The sequence below is a fragment of the Belonocnema kinseyi genome, chromosome 2 (genome assembly GCF_010883055.1).
Source record: "Belonocnema kinseyi isolate 2016_QV_RU_SX_M_011 chromosome 2, B_treatae_v1, whole genome shotgun sequence".
Classification (NCBI taxonomy): domain Eukaryota; kingdom Metazoa; phylum Arthropoda; class Insecta; order Hymenoptera; family Cynipidae; genus Belonocnema; species Belonocnema kinseyi.
Genome location: NC_046658.1, coordinates 121352426 through 121376719, shown reverse-complemented (window position 1 = coordinate 121376719; position 24294 = coordinate 121352426). Strand labels below are relative to the sequence as shown.

The following is a 24294-nucleotide window of genomic DNA, read 5'->3' as shown; positions in this document are numbered from 1 at the left end:
GGCGCATACTTTGAATAAAATATTTGTTATCATTCTCTTGAAATAAATGTGTTTTTTTCTTGAAAAAATACCGGTTTCATATGTATACACCTGGTAGTTCTCTTTAATTCATACTTTTCATAAGTGACTTTATTGATTATCTCTTAAATCAAGGATGCAGAGCCGTTTCCATCAATAGCAAAACAGAAGTACAAACATTTGATAATGCAGATGGCATCTTAATTCTCGCTGATCCTCCAATAAAACTTAGTAAAAAACTAGAAGCTTTGCGATTGTTCTGCGTGCAAAAAAGGCTAACAGTAAATGTGACCAAAACTAAAATCATGACCTTTCAAAAAATTCTCAGAAAAACCGAAATCCAAGTATTTCAAATTTGGTGAAGACAGAATTGAAGTTGTCAAGGTATTTACATATCTGGGTCTCCCGATAACCAGTGACAATAGAAACAATTTATGTTACGAAAGCAGACTTTTGGCCGACTTATGATAAATTGTATCAAAGCCTTTATCTAAGTACTCTGTTGTATGAATTCCAAATCTGGAGTCACCTGAACTACATTGATACAGTCCAACTATGGTTTTTTTTTAAATTATTGCAGCTTCCCAGCAATACTCTCAACTACGCTGTTCGACTGGAGGTGGGAGTGTTGCCCCTTTCTCACCGGGTTTATTGCATGGAAAGTTCTCAATACCCAAGACAATGTCTTGAGAGACTTACGGTTTTGTCTCGGCGAAATCAATCAGACATTAAATATAATTGGTATTTACAAATTAAAACTTTTTCTGAAAACTGTGGAATGGTCAATACGTGGAACTCTCTGTCATCTGATGTTCTTAGGACTGACGCAAACGATCTTCGGGAAAATTATAGGCTCTTTTTACATAATCGTGATCTGCAATGCTGCGGGAATTCAAGGAGTTTTCAAATCTATCAGAGTCTTGCGCTGCAACAACTCACATATAAGCGAAAGACTGTCTTAATTTGTACTAATGTGCAACTTCTACACATATTTCTGTATTACAAATGTTTTTTATTAATTTACTTTCGGATCTCTACTTGAATAGACCTATTGGACCCAAAAAGTGTTTTGATTTATTTATTTTTACGTTCAACTTTTATGAAAATTGTAACTGTGTATTCAATAAATCTACTACTACTATCACTAGCCACCTTCAATAATAACACACTGAAATAATTTTTTGGAATACTCAGGTTACCCTTAAAAAAAGACACAAATTAGCCACATACCTCTACAAGAATACAATTACCATTTGCATGCTCAGTGAAACTCTACTACGCTAACCCTTACGCTTCAATCTAGTTTGTGGCTATACATTTTACATAAATAACACTAATAGAGGTACCGTGATTCTAATTCAAGGGAATTGATCAAAAATGATTACAAAAAATATTCAAACTTGCACCCTCGGTAATTTCTGCAGGGGATTTAAATACCACACACTAAGCTTGGAATAGCAGAACAACTAACATAATCGGAAAACACTTTTCTGAATTCATAAACAACCAGTATCTGTCTTTCTCCGCACCAAACTCCCATAAATTTTTCCCTCACAACACCAAACATAAATCTGACCTAATTGACTTTGCAATTAGACTCAGTTCATCGATCAGTTCTTCTTTGTCTCTACATTAATTGTGAAAAAGCCCTGGGGGTCCGTCGCTATTATTTTTCAAAATCAAATTGACAAAAATGCAACCTGGCCGTAGAAACATATGTTAATTTTAATCCTTCGATATCAAACATTACTCACATTGACCAAGCCATAATTAATCTCACCTCTAGCATAAAAACTACCATTCATACTTAAGTTTCTTAGACTACCATTAACAAATACGATCCACCTTTCAGCCATCAGATTGAAGACCTTATTTAAACTCGCAATAAACTTTGCTGAACACATCAAATAACTAATATCTGTATTCTTGAAATCACCATTAAACACCTTCCGAAACTATAGCAATTAAATTTAAGAGCACAGATGCAAAAATTGGAATGAAGAAGTCGGTAAAATTCAAATTAAAGATAACTCTGTATATCGTATAGGTAAAGTCTTAACAAAGCCGTGAAATAATATACCCCCTCTCAAAAATCCAAATCAACGTTTGCACTTTCGCCTTCTGATACAGCGAATCTCCTAACGGATAATTATGACAGTAACTTCGCTCCACATGACGAACTATCTGACCCTCAACACATAGCTGAATGTGAACAAATTGTCCCCGACTTTCTTAAAATCACAAGTACTGATAATTTAAAAAAAACGCGTAAGGAAGTAAGAAACCCAACCAAAACTACTAAAAGCAACAAACCACTCGGTCCTGATTCAATTTCAAACTTAGTCCTCAAAAAGCTTCCGATCTCGTGTCTCACTCTGCTCGCCACTAACTTCAATGCTTGTATTCAACTGAGCTACTTCCCTAATTCATGGAAAATAGCTCGAATTTTAGTTTTTCAGTAATAACGAAAGGAGCTACATGATCCAACCAGCTACAGGTCCATTAGTATTCTTAATACAATGAGCAAGATTTTTGAGAATATAATACTCAATCGCATAAACTATCACCTAGAGGAAAACAGCGTCCTTAAACCGCAACAACACGGTTTTAGAAAAGGTCACTATACGCAGCTGGTTTCTCGATGTGGAAAAAGCCTTTGATAGTGTCTGGCATGTGGGACTGCTTACAAAACTAATTAATAACAATCTCTTTAGAGGGCTTATCCGTTGCATAGATTCTTATCTCTCCAATAGAAAATTTTCAGTCAAAATAGGCCAGACACTTTGAAAAGAGAAATTCATCCGAGCGGGTATGCCCCAAGGCAGAATTTTAGAACCAGTATTTTTTATTATCAACGTTAACGACATCCCTGAGGTCCCCGAAGTTACAACTGGATTGTATACAGACGACACAGCGCTATTTATTTCTTCATGATCAATTCCGAAAATCTTAACACTACTTAACAAAGCTCTTGAAATCATTGAGACATGGGCTAAGCTTTGGAAAATAAAAATTAATGTAGCAAAGTCAGAATCAATTTTTTTCTAAACCAGAAATCCTGCCAAAATAGATACACCAAAAATGTTGAATGAAACAATAGAATGGAAAAATTCCTTAAAATACCTAGGGGGTAAACTTCATAAATGTCTTAATTGAAAGGAGCATATCTATGAAACTAAAGGGAAAGCTCTCGTGGTTACCACACGCTTAAATTCTATTATCAATATACCCTAGAGTCTAAACCCTGAATATGGAACCTTGATTCACAAAATGTACTGTAAAAAAAATTTGTGTAAAATTACAAAGTTTCGGAAACTTGCATATTGTATCATTGTAAATATCACACACTTCACTGTGTGATTTTACAAAATTATGTGAAATTACAACCACTAGCGATGTAAATAAAAGGACCCTCGAACAGCAGTGTAATATTACGCACTCGATAAAAATAAAATTACACATTTCGTCGTGCGAACTTTACATTCAGAACAAAAAATACAGTCACAGCGTGTAAAAATACCATGCGTCGGTAAAATCACTTTCCTGTGATTGAAAATTACATCGAGATTTTTAATTTGACCAAAAATCTTTATTTTTACCCTGGCCGAAACTGTACGATTTTTTATTTATAAGTAATCGAAAATTTAGAATAATTAATCAAATAATATGTGAATGCGAAAGCATTCACATATTATTCACATATTTTGCCTTTTATATTTTCTGTTATTGGAACGGAAAAAATGCGGTTATTCAAAACGTATATTTCATATTTTTGTTACGGAATATTTAAACATTAAAAAAATACCCATAGGATCTAATGTGTTATATGTAAGTGGTAACGTGTCCGGCTTGAGCTTTATCAATCTCCATGAAATTGTACGAAGTTTGGAGCTTCGAGTGTTCAAAACCTGTCTCCCTAATAAATTTTATTTTGTTCATTCACATAAATGAATTTTACATTTTCATGTGTAAATTTATCGGCCGAATTGGAATATCACAACAGATGCAATTGTAAAATTCATCGCTAGGTGGATTCTACCAATTTTTCGTAAAGTTACTCCGATATACGAGGGTCCTTTTATTTACATCCACCAGAGATGTAAAACTCAAAAGATTTTTTTTACAGTGTGTTTCTTCGACCAATCATAACCTATGTCTGTATAATTTGGGGAGACGCGTCAAAAAGTAACATTAATCACACCCAGAACATACAGAATAAATTCTTCAAAAGTATCACAAAAACCCCTAGGTATACCAAGAACTCTGTCTTTCACGAAGAATTTCAATTACCTTAAATTTCAGATTATAACAAAGAAACCGCCACTAAATTCTATGAATCTACATCATTATCACCTTTTGAACATATTTCGTCTCTAGGGAAATATAATTACGACCCGCTTCACAAGCATGCGATGCCAGAATAATTCCTCATGAAATAAGTCAATCAGAGATTTTCATTTTTCGACCCCTCTATACCCATTTCACTCTTCTTCTTTACTTTTCTTTCATAAAATAATCTATAAAATTTGGAGGTTTTTTCCGCTTATGGGTTTTGTTCCCACATATAATAAACGTCCATTTAAATTTCAGTCATGTCAAATTTCTCTTAGATTGTGTAACAATGCCCGAACGGGTAACACACAACAACAACTTCTTCCAGTTCGATCATTCTTCGGGGAGATCATTTATCACGGGTGCAAGACTGGCGCGGCTTCACCGCACCTGTCTCCCATCTATGCACATTTGATCACACAGGTAGGCTCCTTAATACATCCACCAGTTCTCTGGTAGGTCAACCACAATGTCTATCAGCTCGCTGATATTCCTTCTAAAATGTTCGACAATTTTCTGGTCGGTTTTCCATTCAATCACATTTATTTTTGTCTATCTCTCAAGCAGTACATTATTTCCGGAAAACGAACACAAAGATCTATTTAGACATATTCAATTCGGGGACATTCGCACCTTTAATGATTGGTGAATACTAAAAGTTCATAATAATAACGTGCAATCTTTCGCAAAACCAGGACAAACGTCTGATAAAATTGTATCCCGTAATGAGATAACGTTCAACGTTGGCGATTGACAAACTCCTTCTAGAATACGCGAAATGTTAGTAATATCGAGAAAAATAGTTATGAAAGGCGTGCCAGAATGTGATCGAAACCAAATCTCCGTAGTTTCGGAAGAAGTTAACTTCTTTTGAACTAAATATAAAATGGATAGATATTTTATGTATCATCAATGATTTAGAATAAAAATATAGACATTTTACCGAACGGCGAAACCGTTCTCGCCCTCGTGACTCATCTTCCAGTTAGAATCTGGAGCTGCAGCGCAAAGGCGAAAAACAAAATGTAAATGACAGGATGAATCCTTGCCCTCGTGACTCATCCTATCAAGATCCGGAGAGGCAGCGCGACGGCGAAGATACCATTATACGAAATTCGAAATTTTGATACAATCTAGGCTTTTCTTAAAATGCATGATTTAAAATGGAATTAGTATTCTACCTTTTCATCACTTTGCTCCTGTTGCGATGATTTTAAAGATTTTGGAATTGAAGCCGATTTTGCAGCCTGCTTTTGAAGTTCCACAACTTTAGAAATGATTGAGGGCCTGATTGGAGGCACTTCAGACTTGGCTCGTGGATGATTGACAATAATCTGTAATTTGTCTGCCTTCTTTTGGACGGCGGCTTTATAAGGGCTGTTTGCTTTTGATGAATTGGGCTGGTAAAAAAATTTAATGTTTTGTAATATCAAACAAAAAAGTGTGAACATTTTTAGTCAAATGAAAATTCACCTGAGAAGAATTGAGGATTTTAGTCTTCACATTTTGGGGAGTCGCACTGGCAGCAGTTTTTGTACTTGTCTCGACACTCATCGACTCCGCACCAGCCGTATTTGACATTGAAGGTGGTTCCAACATTGGCAGGGGTTCCTTTGGATGCTCCAATTTATAATAAGAGTAGAATTCCTGATCCAGCTGGATTTCCAATTCCTCAATTAGATCAACAATCACTGGACCAATTTGGCTATGCACCGTCGGCCTTTTCTGCGATAGACTCGTCTAAGATGATCAGAAATTTTCTGTCCTAGCGGAGACTCAAACAGGCTCTCAAATCACACTAAATGACCTTACCATTGGTGATTTTGATACCATGCTGAACTTGGAGTCCTGGGGGCTGGAACTTGGTTTCCTCTCAGAAGCAGTGATTCTGGTCCCTTGAAGTGACAACGCTGCACCCAAATATGGCTGACAACTCGGCATCCTCTGCTTGTAACATAGCTCAAACTGACCAGTATCTGCACTTTTGTCCTCTCGAAAATCTATCACGACTTTTGCAAAAATTTAATTTTTTTCAGGCAGTGAAAAATTAGTTTTTTGCTATACCTTTAATAACATCTTCCATGACTTGACGGCACAATCTCGTAGTCACGCTGCTCGAAGAGCTCATGTCCGGATGACTATTTATTTCAATCAACCAAACCGAAAAATCTTCCATTACCATAAAATCGGCACCATAAAGCTCAAAACTGTTTTTTCTTCGATCCATGGCTTCTTGACTGGCTAGAAGAGAACCCACCAAACCTTGTTTCATTCCCGGGTATATTAATTCATCCCATGCTTCACTATGCCCTTGTACTCTATTAAATTTAAAAAAAGTATTATTGTAATTATTTCAATAAAATATTGCAAAAACTTGGAACACATCTCGATGCCTCGCCTCTAAGGGGCTGCCCATATAGACATCCTCTATCGCCGAAGATTATCCTCCTTACTGCTACCAACAAATGCCACCAAAGTAAGTAGCTTATCAAATTAATAGTAGCTTTATGAAATAAAATCATGAATCTCGAACCAAAAAAATGCACATTCAACAAACATACAGTAAACCCGGGATTTAGTATCAGTTTGAGGGCTGACGTGGGAGGGGGCAACCATGTTTCAGGCTAACTCTGGACGTAAACGTCATTGTTTCATCACACCTGAGAGAGCACCGCATAACCCGTCGCAAGTCTACCCCCCCCCCTCCCCCGCACGCCGACAGCTCTTCATACACATAACCTCGGTGCAGCGTCAATTCTCGGAAGGTCTGAATCCGAGAAGCCTTAATTCCGGGTTCACTGTAGTTATAGTTTCAATAAAGAAATTAAATTTTCAACCAAATAGTAGAATCTCCATCTCAAAGATATGAAGTCCGAACTAAAAATATACCTTGCAATTAAAAATTTCAAAAAAGGGAATAAAAGAATTTTTGAAAAAAGAGGAATAGGGAAATAGTTTGCAATCTGAAATATAATAGTGTGTTATAAACTTATTCAGTCATTACTGAATTGCACCGTTGCAGGGCAATTCATCTATACCATACCATTTGGCGCGACCCCCCTCCCCCCTCAGATTGGTAACGTACTTTGTGGACAGCCCCTAAAATAAACTTAAATCCTGAAATAAATTCAATTTCGGCAATTTAGTAAATATAAAATATACAGTCAAACCTCGCTTATTGCAAGACTCGTTTATTGCAATCCAAGATACTCGTCTATCACAACTTGCCCAACTCCCACCACTGATGGTCACATGTTCCGTATAGCCAATGGCAGCACGGAAGCGGGAATGTATTGTGAGCCTAGTGGGCACCGGGACGTCCTAAAGACATCCTTAGAATGTACCTCTATGTCAAATGATTTGACGTCTTTAAGACATCCTTTGGATCTTCTCATGTCTTTAAAAGTTTCTCAGGAAGTCCTTAAGACGTCCGCCGAAAGACGTATATTGGACAAGTTTAGGACTTGAGTGATGGGGTCCTCTCTCGAGTTGCAATGGACGAAGTGTTTACGTTTCGAAGGAGTTGCAATAAACGAGGCTTGACTGTTACTAAAGTTGTTGAGCAAAAAAACTTTTTCATATTATCATTGGAAAATATTCAAATTGCTCTGAATAAGCAATAGAGTCGGTTCATTTTTACGTTAAAAGAAGTTTAGAAAAAACATAAACTTCATGTAAATTACATTAATTTAAGTTAATTTTACACGATGTTCTGGAATCAATAAAAAAATTAGTAGGTATATTTAGAAGCTTGGTTTTTAAGAGCAATCTTTAAATCATACTCTATCATACTTTAACAATGTATAAAACCATGAGATAAAATAGGAAATTGAAAGAATGACTTTGAAGCAACTTTTACAATCAAATTCTATACAATTTTTGAAAAATTGAATTTCTTTAAAAAGGGCGCAGATCATGATTTTGAATTTTATCTGAAAATGTTTGTAAAATTTCAGGGAACCATAATCACTCAGAATATCTCATATATGTACAAGCACCTTTTACTTAAAGTTGGTTCAGCCCCACCGTGATTTTGTTTTTAAGATAAACTATTATACACAAATTATTGATAAAATGTTATTCCTAGGTGTTCGAAATGTTTAGCTCATTGAAATCCATAGTTTTTGTATAAAATGTGAGATAAATTAATGCTTGATTAAAATCCATAACTTTTTAGTCACTTTTTTCAAGCTAAAGTCACTAGTTTGAAGTTCATAAATATCTCCCAATTTTATTGAATTATTTTGTATTCCAATCAATTCTTTTAAATTCACCTTGAATTCTTCAAAATTCTTTTGAAATATACTGATTTCAGTGGAATTTTTTTTATTTTAATAATTTTGTTCCAATCATTTGAATTCTTTAAAATTCAAACAGAATTCTTTTAAATCCATGTTGAAATCGTATGAATTTCATCAAATTATTTTGAATTCTTCTCAGTTCACGACTATTCTACTGAAATCATTGGAATACTATGGATTTTTGAAAATGTTTGCAGTTAATTTAAAATCACTTGAAACTTATCTTAAATTCTTATTAATTTATACTTCATTATTTTGAATTCTTTAGAATTGTCTCGAATTTTCTTCAATCACCCTGCAATATTGTTAATTTACTAAAATATTAATTAATTTAATAATTTTTTCTATATTAATTCCAAACTTAATGAATTCAATGAATTTTTTTAATAGTTTTTAATCACTTTAATTTCCTTTATTTTTTAAAATCAACTACGATTTTGTTGAATTTTATCGAATTCTTCTCATTTCCCTTAAATTACTCTAATTTTACTCACATTTTATTTGATTCATTGCCCTGAAATCAATAGACATTTTTTATATTTTAAAACCTTTGTTCAATCCACTGAAATTCTTTTGAATTTCATCAAAGTCTCTTGAATTCCCTTAAATTTATCTAAATTCATTCCAATTTTACTGAAATTAATGGGTTTCTTGAAAATTTACCTGATTAATTTGAATTCTTCTAAATTCACTCAATTGTACTCAATTTAATGAATTTTTTAATAGTTTTTTTCATCCTAAAGTCTTTTTAAACTTAGTTTGAATTCTTAGCCATTTTATTAAATTCTTTTCAATTTCCTTGAATTTTTCTGTATTCACTAAAAACTCCAAATTCAATACAATTTTGACATAATTTTGGATTGTTACCAATTCACTCAACATTTTTTTAAACAACTAAAATTTCGATCAATTTAATCGAATTCTTCTCACTTCCCTTATATTACTTTAAACCCACTCTAACTTTAAATAATTCATAGTACATATTATGTACTATTTTACTAAATTTTATAGATTACATTTTTTACTTTTTAAATTTTATTCAAATCAAGTTTCCAAAATGTAATCGAAAAGAGATTTTTAGCTGATTCGTTAAAAATTGAGCCTATCCATTGGAGAATAGTCAGTCAAGATATTTTTATTTGTAGGCCACTCGTTCTTTAAAACAGTAAACTTTTATATTTTACACTAATATTTCAAAAAATGCTAATTATTGTGAAAAATTACTGATTTAGGCTTTTAATATCTTCCCTGACTGGCTTCTTGATTATCTAAAGAAAATGATCCTATTAATGGAAAAATAGCCTTTTTGTGCATTTTTTCAAAAAAATAGTTTGAATAATTAACAATTATTATCAATTTGTAAAGTATAAGTTTGCAGAGTGATTGGCAAAACATGATTAGCTGATTCCGTGAAGAAAATTGAGCCTATTCTTTAAGACATAGTCAAATGATGAATTTGTTTATAAAAATTATTTAAATAATTGTCAATTAACACCAATTTTTAATTAATTGTAATCATGCGTTAATTTTTTTCATATTTTATACAAAAAATATGTATTTTAGTAAGCAAAACACTGCAAATACCGAAAAATTACATTTCCTAATGAATTTGTTTATAACATAATATTAAAAAAACAGAAGCTTCTAGAGGGATGGTTTTGTGAGAAATTTGTCTCCTCTGTTAATGTACTATATATAACGATAGTAATAACTAACTTAGGTACTGTGGGTAAAAAATTCGCAGAATTCTTAAATAAAAATCTCACTTTAGAAATTCCTTAAAAGTTGTTGCGTCCCACATATTGTCGACTGGCAGTGCAGAATCTCGGTCAGTACAATTGGTATATTTACATTGTACTGCATGATTACAAAGGTGTATCGACTCGTGGAAATCAAATAAGGAGAATTTTTGCGTGCAGAATCGCAGGTAGCTTTCTCTAAAAAATAAAAATCCAATACAAAAATCAATCATAAACATTTATTGAATTTTTATGGGGGTTTTTACGAGCGTAGTGTAATTTTTTTCGTTGGAATGACGTTTTTTGATCTACATTTTCTAACCCAAAAATGTTTTAATTTTGAGTTGTGAAAAAAGTCCTCTTCAGCACTGCTAGGATTCGAACCCAGGTGTCAAAAGTTGCTGGTATGTGTCTTACCAGTCCTTGCCAGACCCGCAATCTGTGGTTCCTTTGTTTAATTCCCAGCGGAGCTAGAGAGGAATTTTTCCACTGCTAAAGATTAAATCCACTCTGATTAAAACTATGTAGATCAAAAACTGTGATTCCATCGACAAAGAACAAATATTTATTTAAATTTAATTCTGCTCAGATCTCTAATAAATTAACGATTTTCTGAAATAAGACATTCTGAAAAACCTGTTATTTCCTATAAGTGGGAAATGACTCTAAATATAGCACTTCTAATTGTTAGACATTAACCCAAATGCAAATCCTAAGATTTCAATATAAAGATTTTTATCTACTATTTTTTATTACTTTTTTACAGATAGAAATTATTTATGGTTCAGAAACTAACCCCTGTTTATGGTCAATACTTATAGAATGACTTACTTGTAAATCCAGAGAGTTAAGGGTTGAGCGCAAGTAATCATGAACCACTGCCTGATGTCGAATTTCGTTTCGTATATCAAAAATGGTCTTTCTGTTGATTAAACGAAAATTAATTACATTTATCTGTAAATATTAAGGTTATCAAACAAAAAATTCCGAATCTAAGCATATACACTAGCCTAAGTTGTACCTTTTTGATCAAGAAATATGAAAAAAAACTAAAAAAACAGACATGATTTAGCGGTCCCTTATTTGAGTTTTGTCTGTTTTATTGATCTTCTGTTATTTTTCACATTTTTTCATAATAAGTAACTTTTCAAAATTTTCTTATTGTAATTTGTAATTATCACACCATATGTTAACTTCTTATAGAAAAATGTAAATTAAATAATAATAAATTCTGATATATTTTCTAAAGTTTCAGTCCGATATTATATTTAATAAAGAGTTCTTAAGCTCAAAGAAAATTCAGTAAACAGAAAAAGTGAGGTCGGTAATATAGGTATTTGAGTGTGTCACATACGCTTAAGACTTTAATTACGTAGATTAAATCTTCCCCTCCCATACTTCCCCCTAGTCCACTTTTAATTCCTTTACTTTCTCTTATTTCCCTTAGTATCCCTCTTCCTACCCCTTCGATACTTCCCCTCATTCCCCTACTTCCCTGCTTGCTTACACGTCTCGCACTTCCCTGCACTACCCTACTACCTGTCCTTGCGCTTCCCCTAATTTCCATACTTTCCGACCCCTAAAAAGCTATACTACCTCTTTTTTGTATTTCCTCTGCATCTACTCCCTACTTCCTCCTAAAAATACCTTTTCTTTCCCTCCTCTCATTCTTCCTCACTCCCCCTACTTCCCATACTCCCTCTTTCCTCCTTTCCACTGACAGCCCACTTCTCATTTCCCTTACTGTCCCACTTTTCCTCCATTTTCTGCTTCCTGACCCTGGCGCTACTTCCCCGCACTACCATAATACCCCGCCAAATATTCCCCTTTATAGCGTTCCCTTTTAATTCTCATAATTTCCTCCCATAAAATCCCTCTTCCCATCTTTTAACCTATCTTCCCCACCTCCCCTCATTCCTCCTACTCCCCTGCTCTACGCTACTACTGCTTTCCTTATTTTCTATTTTTCCCTTCCCCTATTTTCTCTGACTTCTCCTACTTTCTCGTAATTTATCATACTGTCATTTTCCTTAGCTCCTACGCTCACTTCTCCATCAAACATTTCCCTTTCATTGATCATACCTCTTATCCCCTTTTGTCTAATTTCTCCACATGTCCATACTTGCCTTCACTTTTTTTACTGCCCCTTCTATCAGTTCCCATTATTTCCTATAGTTACCCTCCCCAAATCTCTTCTCACGTCCCTCTAAATTCCCATACCATCCTTACTATTTTGTACAATCCCTCTGCTCACTTCTATTAATTCCCCTCAATACATCTACTTTTTCTCCCCTAATTTCCCCTACTCCCCCTTACTTCCCCAACTAAGCCTTCCTTTATTTCTCCCTTACATCATATTCGATTTTGATTATTTTTTCAACTCTCGATTAAAAAGGTATAATTTTGGCTATTGTGCATGCTCAGGTTTAAAACTAATTTTATTCCACACTCGATACCCTTTGCTACCTTTTGCCCCTGAAGATAGGGGGGAATGTAGCGTATATTTACCGCAAACCGCATTTTCGGGGCGAAAATAAAATTAGCGGGATGAAAATAAAATAAGCGGGACGAAAGTAAAATTTGCGGAGAGAAAGTGAAATTTGCGGGGCGAAAGTGAAAATAAGTCGATCAGAATTCGAGGCGCGAACAAAGCTATAGAAAAATGCGTCCATCCGGCTTTTCAGGGCTAAAAGGTTGTCACGGTCGAGAGTGGAATAAAATACTATATTTCCTTTGTTGCATAATGTACTATTTTTGCCTTATAAAATGAGTCAACCTAATAAATATATTGTTTTTATATAAAAATCCTAATCCGACCGATATATTTCTGCACAACGAAACGGTTGTCGGTCTTATTCGTGGGATTAATTTTATCCAGAACATCTTCCAATTTATTCATCAGTACAATCCCTCGACCTCGACTTTTATTTCCGGGTTTTATAATCCATATGTTCATAATTCCATCCATGTCGAGCTGAGGCCAATATTTCCTCACTTTTTTCAGAACGTGTCGAGAGGCGAGGAAATACTTCTGCCAAGTGACAGAAAAATGATTTTAGGGTACAAAATGGTATTTCAAGTCTTTTTATTTTACAAGGGGAACCTACATTCTTCGGAGTTTATTTCGGTTCCATACTCCTCCCAGTAATACGTAATTACCAAACTTGTAATATATCTTTTGGTAATAAGATGCAATTTTCAGCTATTTAAAAAAAACGACTTCATAAAGATCAAATGTTGTTATATAAAACGCGATGCAAGGGTCTCTTGAGTACCGATTAGATCAGGCAGTAGCGCTTTCAGTTTCTAACTGCATAATGCTGGTTCGTTTCCTGCTGCCGGAATCTTTTCCAATTTTTTAAATTACAATTGATTATTAAGTTTAATTAAATTAAGTCAAAATATTATTTTTAGCCACTTTCTCATATATGAGGTTAGGTTTCTCAACCTGTACCAATTTTACTCCGAAAAAAGTTTTTAAATAGAATTCTCCTTTTTCTTCATTCAATTAAAAATTTATGTTTAGTTTAAAATTATTCTTATATATAAATAGTCAGGGAATTTTATTGGACAGGGAAAACCTGGAAAACTCAGGGATTTTAAGGAAAATCTTGCAAAAGTTAGAGAATTTCTATAAGATAAACTTTAAATAACTGCCGCAGTTAATAAATGTTTAATTTTTATATGTTTGATTCCATTTATAATAAATTCTATGTTAAAAATGAATTGTTATTCATTTGAAAATTCATCTTTTTTGGTTGAATTCAACTATTTTCTTATTTAAAATATAAAGTTTTTTGTTTAAATATCTGATGAAAAATTGTCGTTGAAAATAATTTTTTTAAATTGAAAATTAAACTAATCCTGTAAAAGATTCATGATTTTTGTTAAAAATTCATCCCTTTGGTTGAAAACTGCACAATTTTTTCGAAAATTGATCTTATTTTAATTGAAAATTCAACTACTTGTGTAAAAGTTGAACTACTTTGTTAAGCAATTTTTTGTTGGTTGAAGGTTTATCACTTTGATTGAAAATGAGTTTTTTTTGTTGTAAAAAATTATTTTTTTGAATTGAAAATTGAACCGTTCGAGTGGAAGATTCATAGTTTTAGTTCGAATATTACCTCTATGGTTGCCAGTCAAAATATTTGGTTAAAAAGTGATCTCTTTTAAATTTTTAATTCAATTTACCTATTTGAGGAGAATTGTTTTTTAACTTTATGTTTTAAACTGAAAATGTACCTTTTCTATTTTTGGTTCCAAATTGATCTTTTTTGATAGAAAACTAAATTTCTTGTTTTGAAATTTTCTCTTTTTTGATTAAATATGTAACTATTTGGTTGAAAATTAATATTTCTATTGAAAATTCATATTTTCCATTCAACTATTTGTTTCAATATCCAATTGGTTTGTTAACTCAACTATTTCCTAATATTTGGTTAAAAGTTCAAAGATATTGTTAAAAATGAAATTATTTTGTTTCAAAATCAAGTATATTGTTAGAATTATATCCTTTTGTTGAGAATTCCACTATCTTCTAAAAAATGTAATTCTTTGCTTAAAAATGTAACCGTTTTTGGTTCAAGTTTCGTTCTTTAGAATTGAAAATTAATTTATTATTGTGGAAAAATAATATTTTTTAGTTCAAATGAATAAAATTTAAAACTTGAAATTTCAATCTGAAACTGCTTTATTGCGTTTATAAAAAATTATATGTTAAAATTGTTACAAAATTAAAAAAGCTAGTTTTTGTCTATTAATGGTCAGGGAAAATAAAAAATTCGTCGGGGAAAAATTAGAAAATTTGGAAAATAAGGTTTTTTGGCCATTCTGAAACATATGATATAAATAAAATACATTTATTATTATTAGATTTATATTTTTAAATTATAATAATGAGTGTCGTTTGTAATGAAGAAATTGCAAAATAACATTTAAAGGGAAAAAATAGTTGAAAATCAATATTTTAGCTTGATTTAAATCAATTTAATAGTCATTTAAAATTTTCAAAAATTTTAATTAAAACATTAGCAAAAAATGCCCGCAATAGGGCTAGATCTGGGACATTCCAGTTACAAAGCCGAAGCGCTCCTGCCTGATCTAACTAGAAGTTACACTCGCACATCGCGGTCTATGTAACGTGCGTCGATTTTTTTAAAAGTAGTTTTGTTTAGAATTATGAAATTTGATAATGACCTTAGACTGGGTATTACTTCAGTAGTAGGTAATTAACAAAGAAAATTTCGAAGAGTGTAGGTACCCCTTGCTAGTAATTAAAAATAAAATTAAGAATTAATTGCATTTCATTGCAGAAGCCTTACGCTGAAAAGAACATTGTTCAGGACGAAAAGAGCTTGATTTTGAATGATTTTGTAGTACCAGCAAATAAATTGGTCCCATTGATGTGACCAAACTCTCTCTGCTTCTTGATCAATATCTTCATGTGATTGGGCTCCGATGTAATCGCTGCATCTTCTGATAGCAAAATCTAGTGCCTTTAAAGGAATGGTACCCGTTGGTGATCTCACGGCATTTTCACCCTCTGTGTTGATCTTATCAACCAACCACTTTAGAAGCCCCAGGCACGCTGTGAATCTGACACATTTACCCCAATCAGTTTTTAGCCACGGGGTAGATTTTTTGATTAAAATTATTATCAGGTTTGCTTTTTAAGTTATTTAAACCGAATAAATTCAAAATGAGGCATGTGCTACACTTTAAATCGCAGAATATATCAGCGATATAACATGTTGTTTCTAGAGGAAATTAGGCGGGAAATGTAGTTCTGATTTGAGAAAAAACCAATTTCCTTGAAGTAACGAGTATTTGAATTTTGACGTCTATTTTTTAGAAATTAGTACAAGTAGGCCCGCTATGCCTACAAAAACGGGTTTCATAGCCTTTTAAGACACAAGTAATATATTCAACCACCCCTATCGTACTCCCAACTAATTCTCCCCTACTTCCTTTTCTCACTCTTCAAACTTCGCGTTGTGAAGTCGAGTTTTGAAGAAGTGTAGTTGTGTATTTGTAAATTTGTTAAGTTGTGGAGTTGTAAAGTTGTGGATTCGTGGACTTGTCGAGCTGTGGAGCTTTGGAGTTCTAAATTTGTAGAGTTGTAGAGTTTTGAGGTTGTGATATTGTCTAGTCGTAGAGCTGTGGAGTTGTCTATTTGTAGAGTTGCAGAGTTGTGGTGTTGTGAAGTTGTGGAGTTGTGAAGCTGTGGAGTTGTCAAGTTGTAGAGTAGTGGGTTTGTGGATTTGTGAAGTTGGGGAGTGTGGATTTGTGAAGTTGGGGAGTGTGAAGTCGTAAAGCTGTGGAATGTTAGAGTCGTAAAGCTGTGCAATTGTAGAGTTGAGGATTTGTACAGTTGTGGAGTTGTGGATTCGTGGTGTAGTTAAATTGTGTAGTTGTCAAGTTGTGGAGTTGTGGAGTTGTGGTGTTGTCAAGATGTAGAGCGGTGGGTTTATGGAGTTGCGGAGTTGTGGACTCGTAAAGCTGTGGAATATAAGAGTTGAGGATTTGTAAAGTTGTGGAGTTGTGGATTTCTGGTGTTGTTAAGTTTTGGAGTTGTGTGGTTGCGGTGTTGTTAAGTTGTGGAATTGTAGAGTTGCGGATTTTTGTGGTTGTGGTGTTGTTAAGTTCTGGAGTTGTGGAGTTGTGTGGTAGTGGAGTTTTGGCGTTGTACATTTGTAGAGTTGCAAAGTGTTGTGGGGTGTGTGGAGTTGTCGAGTCGTAGAGTTGTGAAGTTGTGGAGTTGTAGAGTTGTGAATTTGTAGTGTTGTGGAGTTGTCGGGTTGCGGAGTTGTAGAATTGTGTAGTTGTGAAGTTATGGAGATGTGGAGTTGTAAAGTTGTAAAGTTGTGGGTGTGTGAAGTTTTTGAGTTTCAGACATGTGGAGTTGTAAAGTTGTGGAATTGTAGAGTTAAGGATTTGTAATTTTGTAGAGTTGTGGAGTTATGGCATTATGGTACTGTGGAGTTGCGGAGTTGTAGAGTTATGGAGTTGTAAAGCTATGGAGACGTGGAGTTGTAAAGTTGTAGAGTTGTGGGTTTGTGAAGTCGTAAAGCTGTGTAATTGTAGAGTAGAGGATTTGTAAAGTTGTGGAGTTGTAGATTTGTGGTGCTGTTAAGTTGTAAAGTTGTGGAGTTATAGAGTTGTAAAGCTGTAGATTTGTGGAGTTTTGGAGTTGTAAAGTGGAGATGTGGGGTTCTAGAGTTGTGCAGTTGTGGATTTGTGGTATTTTTAAGTTGTAGAGTTGTAATTTTGCGGGGTTTTGAAGGTCTAGAGCTGTGTTTCTTGTATTTGTCCAGTCTATAAGATAGAGATTCCGTTAGTTTTAACCATTTTTGTGCCCAGGCGAACTTTTTTTCTGCAACGAACCAACTTTTCGCATTTTTCTCGGTGACAACAAAAGATGCCCAAAAATATTAACATAGTAAAAATAAATGCCACTCAGCTTTATAAAGGATTTTAAGGGATTTTGAGGAACTTAAATAGACTTCAAAAGATTTACATGAATTTTAAAGTGTTTTTAAAGATTTCAAGGGATTTCGTTTTAAAGATTTTAACCGATTTCCAAAATTTACTATTTTGAAAGGATTTTAACTTCATTTGAGATATTTCAAAATAAGACGATCGACTTCAAAGAATTTTAAGGGATTTCATGTGATATCAAAGTATTTTTTCGTTGAAGTCCATTAGGGGATTTTAATGATATTTCGTAAATTTGAAGGGATTTAAAGAAATGTCCAAAGATTTTCAAATATTTTAAGCAATTTTAACAGGGTTTAAGCGATTTCAAGGATTTTCATAGTATTTGAAGGGTGTTTAGGGGGTTTTAGGAAACTCAATCGTTTTAAAGAGATTTTAAGGGACTATTAACGATATTCATTAAATTTAAAGGATTTCAAAAAATGTGAAGGGATTCATAAAATATTAAAAAACAAGCGATATTGAAGGATTGCAACGATTTTTTGGGATTCCACGAGATTTTATTATAGGCGTACGCCGGAATTGTAAGAAGAGTTCAACTTTCCGACTGAAGATACATATATTGGACGTATGTAATATTAAATATTACATAATAAAAAAGAATTAGAACACATAATGGTATAATGATGTAAGGATTTGTAAGATTGTTCAGACCCCTTCCTCATCGAAAAAACCTTACGAAATCAATGGATGCTCTGTAATCTTAATAAACCTTAAGTGTTCATAATTTAGCCTTCTTTAAAAGGGGCCCAACAATTTGTGTGATTTATGACCAAAATACTTGGGAATTTCCCCAAAAATAAATTGAGAAATAGTTAGTAAAAGAAGACGTCTGGCGCCTACAAAGAACTGTTCTTTTAAGGAGGGCCATGTAACACTTCAAAAATAAGCGTATTTTTCGGAATTTTTTGGGGGATGAAGAATATAACGAATCTTTCCAAAACTTTTATGGTTTATTAAGGCACATTTGAACTAACAAATAAATTTTTTTTCAGCCATAAACAAGCATTCAATTTTTTATTCTAAAGGCAGAGGTCAACATGTTCAGCCGGGAGTCCGTTTAAAAAAAGTTTGATTTTCACCTAAAAATTTGCATGAAATTGTTTAAAAAATAATTTAAAAAAAAATTTGTTTTCCAGTTCAGAGAGGTTCACACAGAAAACAATCATTGCAACTATATGTGTATGCAAGGAGAACTCAATCGGTCAAATACATTTTGATATATCTTTCGGGCAGTTTTGAAAAATATGAATCCGAGAAAACGCGTTTAAAGATTTACATGTTGAAAAAAGGCAGCATCGGCAGGGTAGAGCCAGGCGCGCGGGGCGCCTTTTAGTGGTTAAAGAATGCAGCTGCGGCTCTGAAAGTTTCACAGCATGTTTTTGGGACGAATAACTTTCATTTAAGCAAAAAAAAAATCGACGTTCAAACCTCTTCCTCCTACACTTTTCCTCCCCTACTCCCCCTAAATTTCTCTCCCTACACTTCCTCTTTACCCCACTTCCTCAATCCTCACTTTCCCTTCCCTACTCCTCCAATATTCCCTCATTTCCCTTACTCAAACAAATTTACCTTTTCAATCCTCCTCACTCCACGTAGTTTTTTATTCTCTTCATTTCTTGTCACATCCCCTACTTCCCCTCATTTACCATCACTTTCGCGCTTTCCCTAATTCCCTTCATGCCCCTTGTTTTACATTCTTCCCTCCCTCTTTTCCCTTATTTCTTATCATTTCCTCTGCTCTTCCCCGTTTTCCCTACTTCACCTCCTACATTGATCTTCACATCACATACTACTCCTCCCCTCATTTTTTATCACTTCCCATACTCTTTCTTGTTTTCCCTACTTCCTCCCTCATTCCTCCCTCATTCCCTCTTCAGATTTCCCATCACTTTCCCTATTTCCCGTCCTCTCACTTCCTATACTTCCACATCCCTAATTTCCCCTACTCTCCCACTTCTTATTTCCCCTCACATCCCCTTCTTTAAAAAATTACAAGGGTTTCTGCCCGAGGCTACGACACCCTTAAAAAATGGAGTAGGGCTCTAATGAAATTGTCTACTTACCTGAAATCTTCTATAAAAGCGTGCATTTGATCGCCTTGGCACAAATTGTAGCATCTTGGAAACAGTGTATTTGCCACCCCGGGTTCATAATACCAATGCATCTGCCTAACGTTCGAACACAGGCCAACCTGAGCAATTGATTTTTCACAAGTTTACCTTCTTTATGGACCAATTATCCACACGCTCCCCCTGACGTGCCCGGAAATTCGCTAATGCCAAACAGATAACACTATTTCGCCCTCAATTTTAACTGAACCCCTTTAAACGCCAGTAAACCACAAAATGTTCATTTAACTGGAATTTCGGTACTATCTTAATCTTTCGTATTCGCTTATGATAATTTTAATTAATTCAGCTACGAATACATTAAGGTGTATAAACGACTTGAGTTTTCACCACATCCATAATATATGCCCACAAGGCTGAATTGTGTAATATAATAATCTTACCACATAATCGTTCTCGCTGTTCTTTTTTTTTAATTGAAAGTGTAGTGCTTTTTTTCGCCTGTAAATTGCAACACTTTGGCTATTGTGTTGGTGTATTTATGGCTTCCAAGGAGAAGGATTGAGCGTCGAAAATCAAATCCAGTTCGCGTGATCATAATTCGAAAGATTATCGAATTTCATTCGACACGTGTCTGGGCTGTTTTGTAAGTGGAGCCCAGTTTTGAAAATATTAATTATTGAAAATTGCGGCACGTCTGCTTGCGACTCCGCTGCTGAGGAGCTCGAATATTTTGCATAGAAAAATTTGTTTACATAATAAAAAATTCGAATTATTACTATTATTTATTTTAATTAATTAAAAATATTTACTAATAATTATTTCTTCTTATCGCTTATTATTAATTATTATTATCAAAATATATCATAAAATATTAATAATTATTAATAAATTAAGAGTTAATAATTAATAATGAATTCATTTTTCTTCTTTATTTGTTTTTCTTTATTCTTTCCGTGGCTGCTCTTGGTAACATATTGGTGTTTTTAAAGCGACAAAATTATGGAAAGTGACGAAATTTGAATTGGGACCCTCTAAACGTCCCCTTATTAAAGGGATATATAATGCAGTAATATAGTAGATGAGTTAAGTATACGTTGAGATACTGTATAGGTTGAGACAGCGTGTTGTCATTGTTTATTTGCGCTGATGGCACCAGTGCAAAGAAATTGAGAAAACGCGCCTGTCTCAACTTATTCAGTGTCCCAAACTGTACTACATTCCCCTATAGTACAATATCAATAAATAATAATATGTAATAATATTGGTATTAATGTTTGGGGAAAGTCTAGCCTCGAAATTGAATCATCTCATTTCACTGAAGAAATATTTGAATGAAATACTTTCTTATATACTAAGAGGTACTCCTTCTTCAAATAAAATTGTGAATGGAGGGTAAAGATAACTGCTTCATTTTATAAGTTCTGCGTTGAATACATTTTTCAAGTGGTAACCTCAAGTAACATGAACATTAGTTACCCTCCATTAAATGACTCATAGAATCATATAGACCTTCTATAAGTATCTAATTGTTCCAAGTTGTTTCTATTGGTTGTACCACTTAGAGAAAATTTGCCACATAGAAAATCTACAAGTATCTATATGTATTTCCTATTAGAATTTGAGATGTAGATTTGAGATATAGGATTTATATGTATGCTCCTAACATGTAATCTATATGGAATTACAAAGAAGATTTGAAGTCGTTCCTACATGAATATACAAATAAGATTTTTTTAAGATTGTACAAATTCCCTACTTCTATATGGTTTTATGTGTATTCTCCTGACATGTAATCTATATAAAATTGCAAACAGAATTTTAACTGATTTCTATATGGATTTTATAAGTAGGACTTTTCTGCCGACGCGCTAATTACCTACTTCTATATGAATCTATATGGGTGAAAAGGGAAAGGAAAATGGGGGAAAGAGAAGAATAGGAAAAAGAACAAGGGTAAAGGGAACCGTTTCCCTTCCCCTTTATCATTTTCTCACCCCCCCTTGTATTTTCCTTTCCCCTTTCTCAATCCCCTTCACAGTTTTCCTTTTCCCTTTCCAGTTGCACTTTCTCCTTTTATTCTTTTTATTCCTTTTATTCCGCTTTCCCTTTACCCCATTTAACCATTTTCGCCTTTTCCTTTGTCCTTTCCCTTTTTTTCATTCCCAGTTTATCATTTTTCCTTCCCTTGTCCTTTCCCCCATTCCTTTTTTCTGTTCCTCTCTCCTGTTTAACCTTTCCCTTTTCATCCTTTCCCCGTTCCTTTCAACCTCTTTTCTCTTTTCCCGTTTTATTTTCCTCTTTAAATTTTCACACTTTCCCCTTCTCATTTTCTCTTTCAGAAAAAAGGAAAGCGGTAAATGGAAAAAGGAGAAAATGGGCGAAGGGAACGGGGAAAGGTTAATAAAGGAAAGATTAAAAGGGGAACAGGGAAGGGAAGCAGAAAAAGGGAATAAGTAAAAGGAAGAAGGAAGGAGAAAATTAGACACCGGAAAGGGTGAAAAAGGAAAGGAAAGGGGGGAAGAGAATAGGAAAAAGAAAAGGCATAAAGGGAACGGGGAAATAGAGAAAGGGGAAAGGCGAACAAGTGAAACGGGAAAGGGAAAGCGGTTAAGGAGAATGGGAAAATGGAAAAATAAGAAAGGGGAAAGGTGAAATGAGGGAAAGAGAGAAAAGTTGAAGGTAACGGGGAAAGGATGGAAAAGGAAAGGTTTAAAGGGGAAAGCGAAATAGTTAAAGGGAATGGGGGCAAGTAAAAGAGGATGCAAAATGAGAAACAGGAAAGGGTGAAAAGGAAAAGAAAAAGGCGGAAATAGGAAAAGAGAAAAATAAAAGGGGGACGGGAAGAACATGAAAAAAGGGTAAAGAGTACGGGGAAATAAATAAATGGGGAATTGTGGAAAGGGGAAATGGAAAAGAGGAATTGACGGAAGGAAAGGGTTAAAGGGGGAAAGGAAAACGGTGTTAGGGATTGGGAAAGGGGAAAGTAAAATGTAAGGGGAACGATAAATGGTAAAGGGGAAGAAAAATGGTGATTGGGAAATTGTAAAAAGTGAAAAAGAAAAGGGGAATGGGAAAACGAGAAAGGGGAATGGCTGAAAAGGGCAAAGTGAAACGGGAAATAAGGAAGGGGAAAGGAAAATGGTGAAAGAGAGAACTAAAAGAGAAAAGAAACTTCACGATCCAGCCTCTGCCGGGTTGTGCTCACCAAACGTCATTTATCTGCTTCACATGGAGCCATTTTGTTTCTGGCGTTCATTTGCCTTCACGTTCCGTGCGGTAAACCAGCAGTAAATGGACGTTTCTGGACGAGAGTTTAGCCACGCGAACGGGAGGACGTCGGAATATTTCGCAGTTGATGTATGAAAAAAACATACCGATATTTTAATTGTGGTATTCGGATACGCGCAGATACGCCGAACAAAAGACAAAGTGTTTGTGGCTGATATAGCAAATTTCGACCCTAACAAGAAATCAAAATATTTCAATGTTGATTGTATCCATATTATGTATTTTAATGGCAAAACATGGACATTTTCAGAAAATATTGTTTTCGTACCAGTCATCAGCTTTTTTAGTTGAAAATAGGGCTTCTGAAAGGTTGTATTGTATAATATAATATTTAGAAATCATTAAAATGAAGTGCAATGTTTAGGAAAATGATTATATTTTAGCCTATAAATCATCAAAATTCTATTGCTTCAGAGTATTTCCTCTCTTTTTCTCGTTCTTTCACTTAAGGCCATGTGACGAAACCAGCTCAGTAGCTAGTAGTAATTCCATATAGAGCCAGATGTCTTTCAGAATCAATAAGGCATTTCCCAAGAAGAAATAAAGATACCAACAGAAGCATATAGAAAACACCTTAGTAGCTGTTCGAAATTCCATATAGGGCCGCATACAACCAGAAGTCTATGAGGATTAATGTGGAATTCATCGAAACCGGGTAGAGATACAAACAGAAGCATATAGAAACCACCTCAGTTGCTATTGGTAATTCCATATAGAGCCATACAGACCCGAAAGTCTATGAGAATCATTGTGGCATTCTCCGAGACAAAGTAAAGATACAAACAGAAGCGTATAGAAACCACCCCAATGAATGTTGGTAATTCCATATAGGACCAGATAGACTATGATAGTGTATGATAGTCATACAGCCTGAGAATCAATGGGACATTCACCGAAAGAAAATATAGATACGAGGGTAGTTCAATAAGTCCTTAGAATGAAGTCTAAAAACAATTTTTTTGGGGTAAATTTTTTTTTATTTTTCAACATAATCTTCTTGGAGCTCTATACACTTGGTCAATCGCTTTTCAAGTTTTTTTAATCCTT

The 24294-nt window shown here is 34.2% G+C and overlaps 1 protein-coding gene across 2 annotated transcripts in view; it reads right to left on the bottom strand.

The window, feature by feature from the left end:
* Positions 1-24294, bottom strand: part of LOC117168316 (tubulin glycylase 3A-like) — a 54253-nt gene that overhangs the window by 8408 nt on the left and 21551 nt on the right. Inside the window, exons 5-13 of one of the 2 annotated variants that reach the window (XM_033353887.1) lie at positions 19951-20078; positions 15712-15985; positions 13208-13421; positions 11222-11312; positions 10418-10588; positions 6415-6668; positions 6163-6359; positions 5824-6090; positions 5532-5750 (exon numbers count right to left, since the gene is read on the bottom strand). In XM_033353887.1, coding sequence (XP_033209778.1) covers positions 5532-5750; positions 5824-6090; positions 6163-6359; positions 6415-6668; positions 10418-10588; positions 11222-11312; positions 13208-13421; positions 15712-15985; positions 19951-20078 — 1815 coding nt within the window. The remainder of the gene's footprint in view (positions 1-5531; positions 5751-5823; positions 6091-6162; positions 6360-6414; positions 6669-10417; positions 10589-11221; positions 11313-13207; positions 13422-15711; positions 15986-19950; positions 20079-24294) is intronic. The other variant, XM_033353888.1, reaches the window with a different exon arrangement.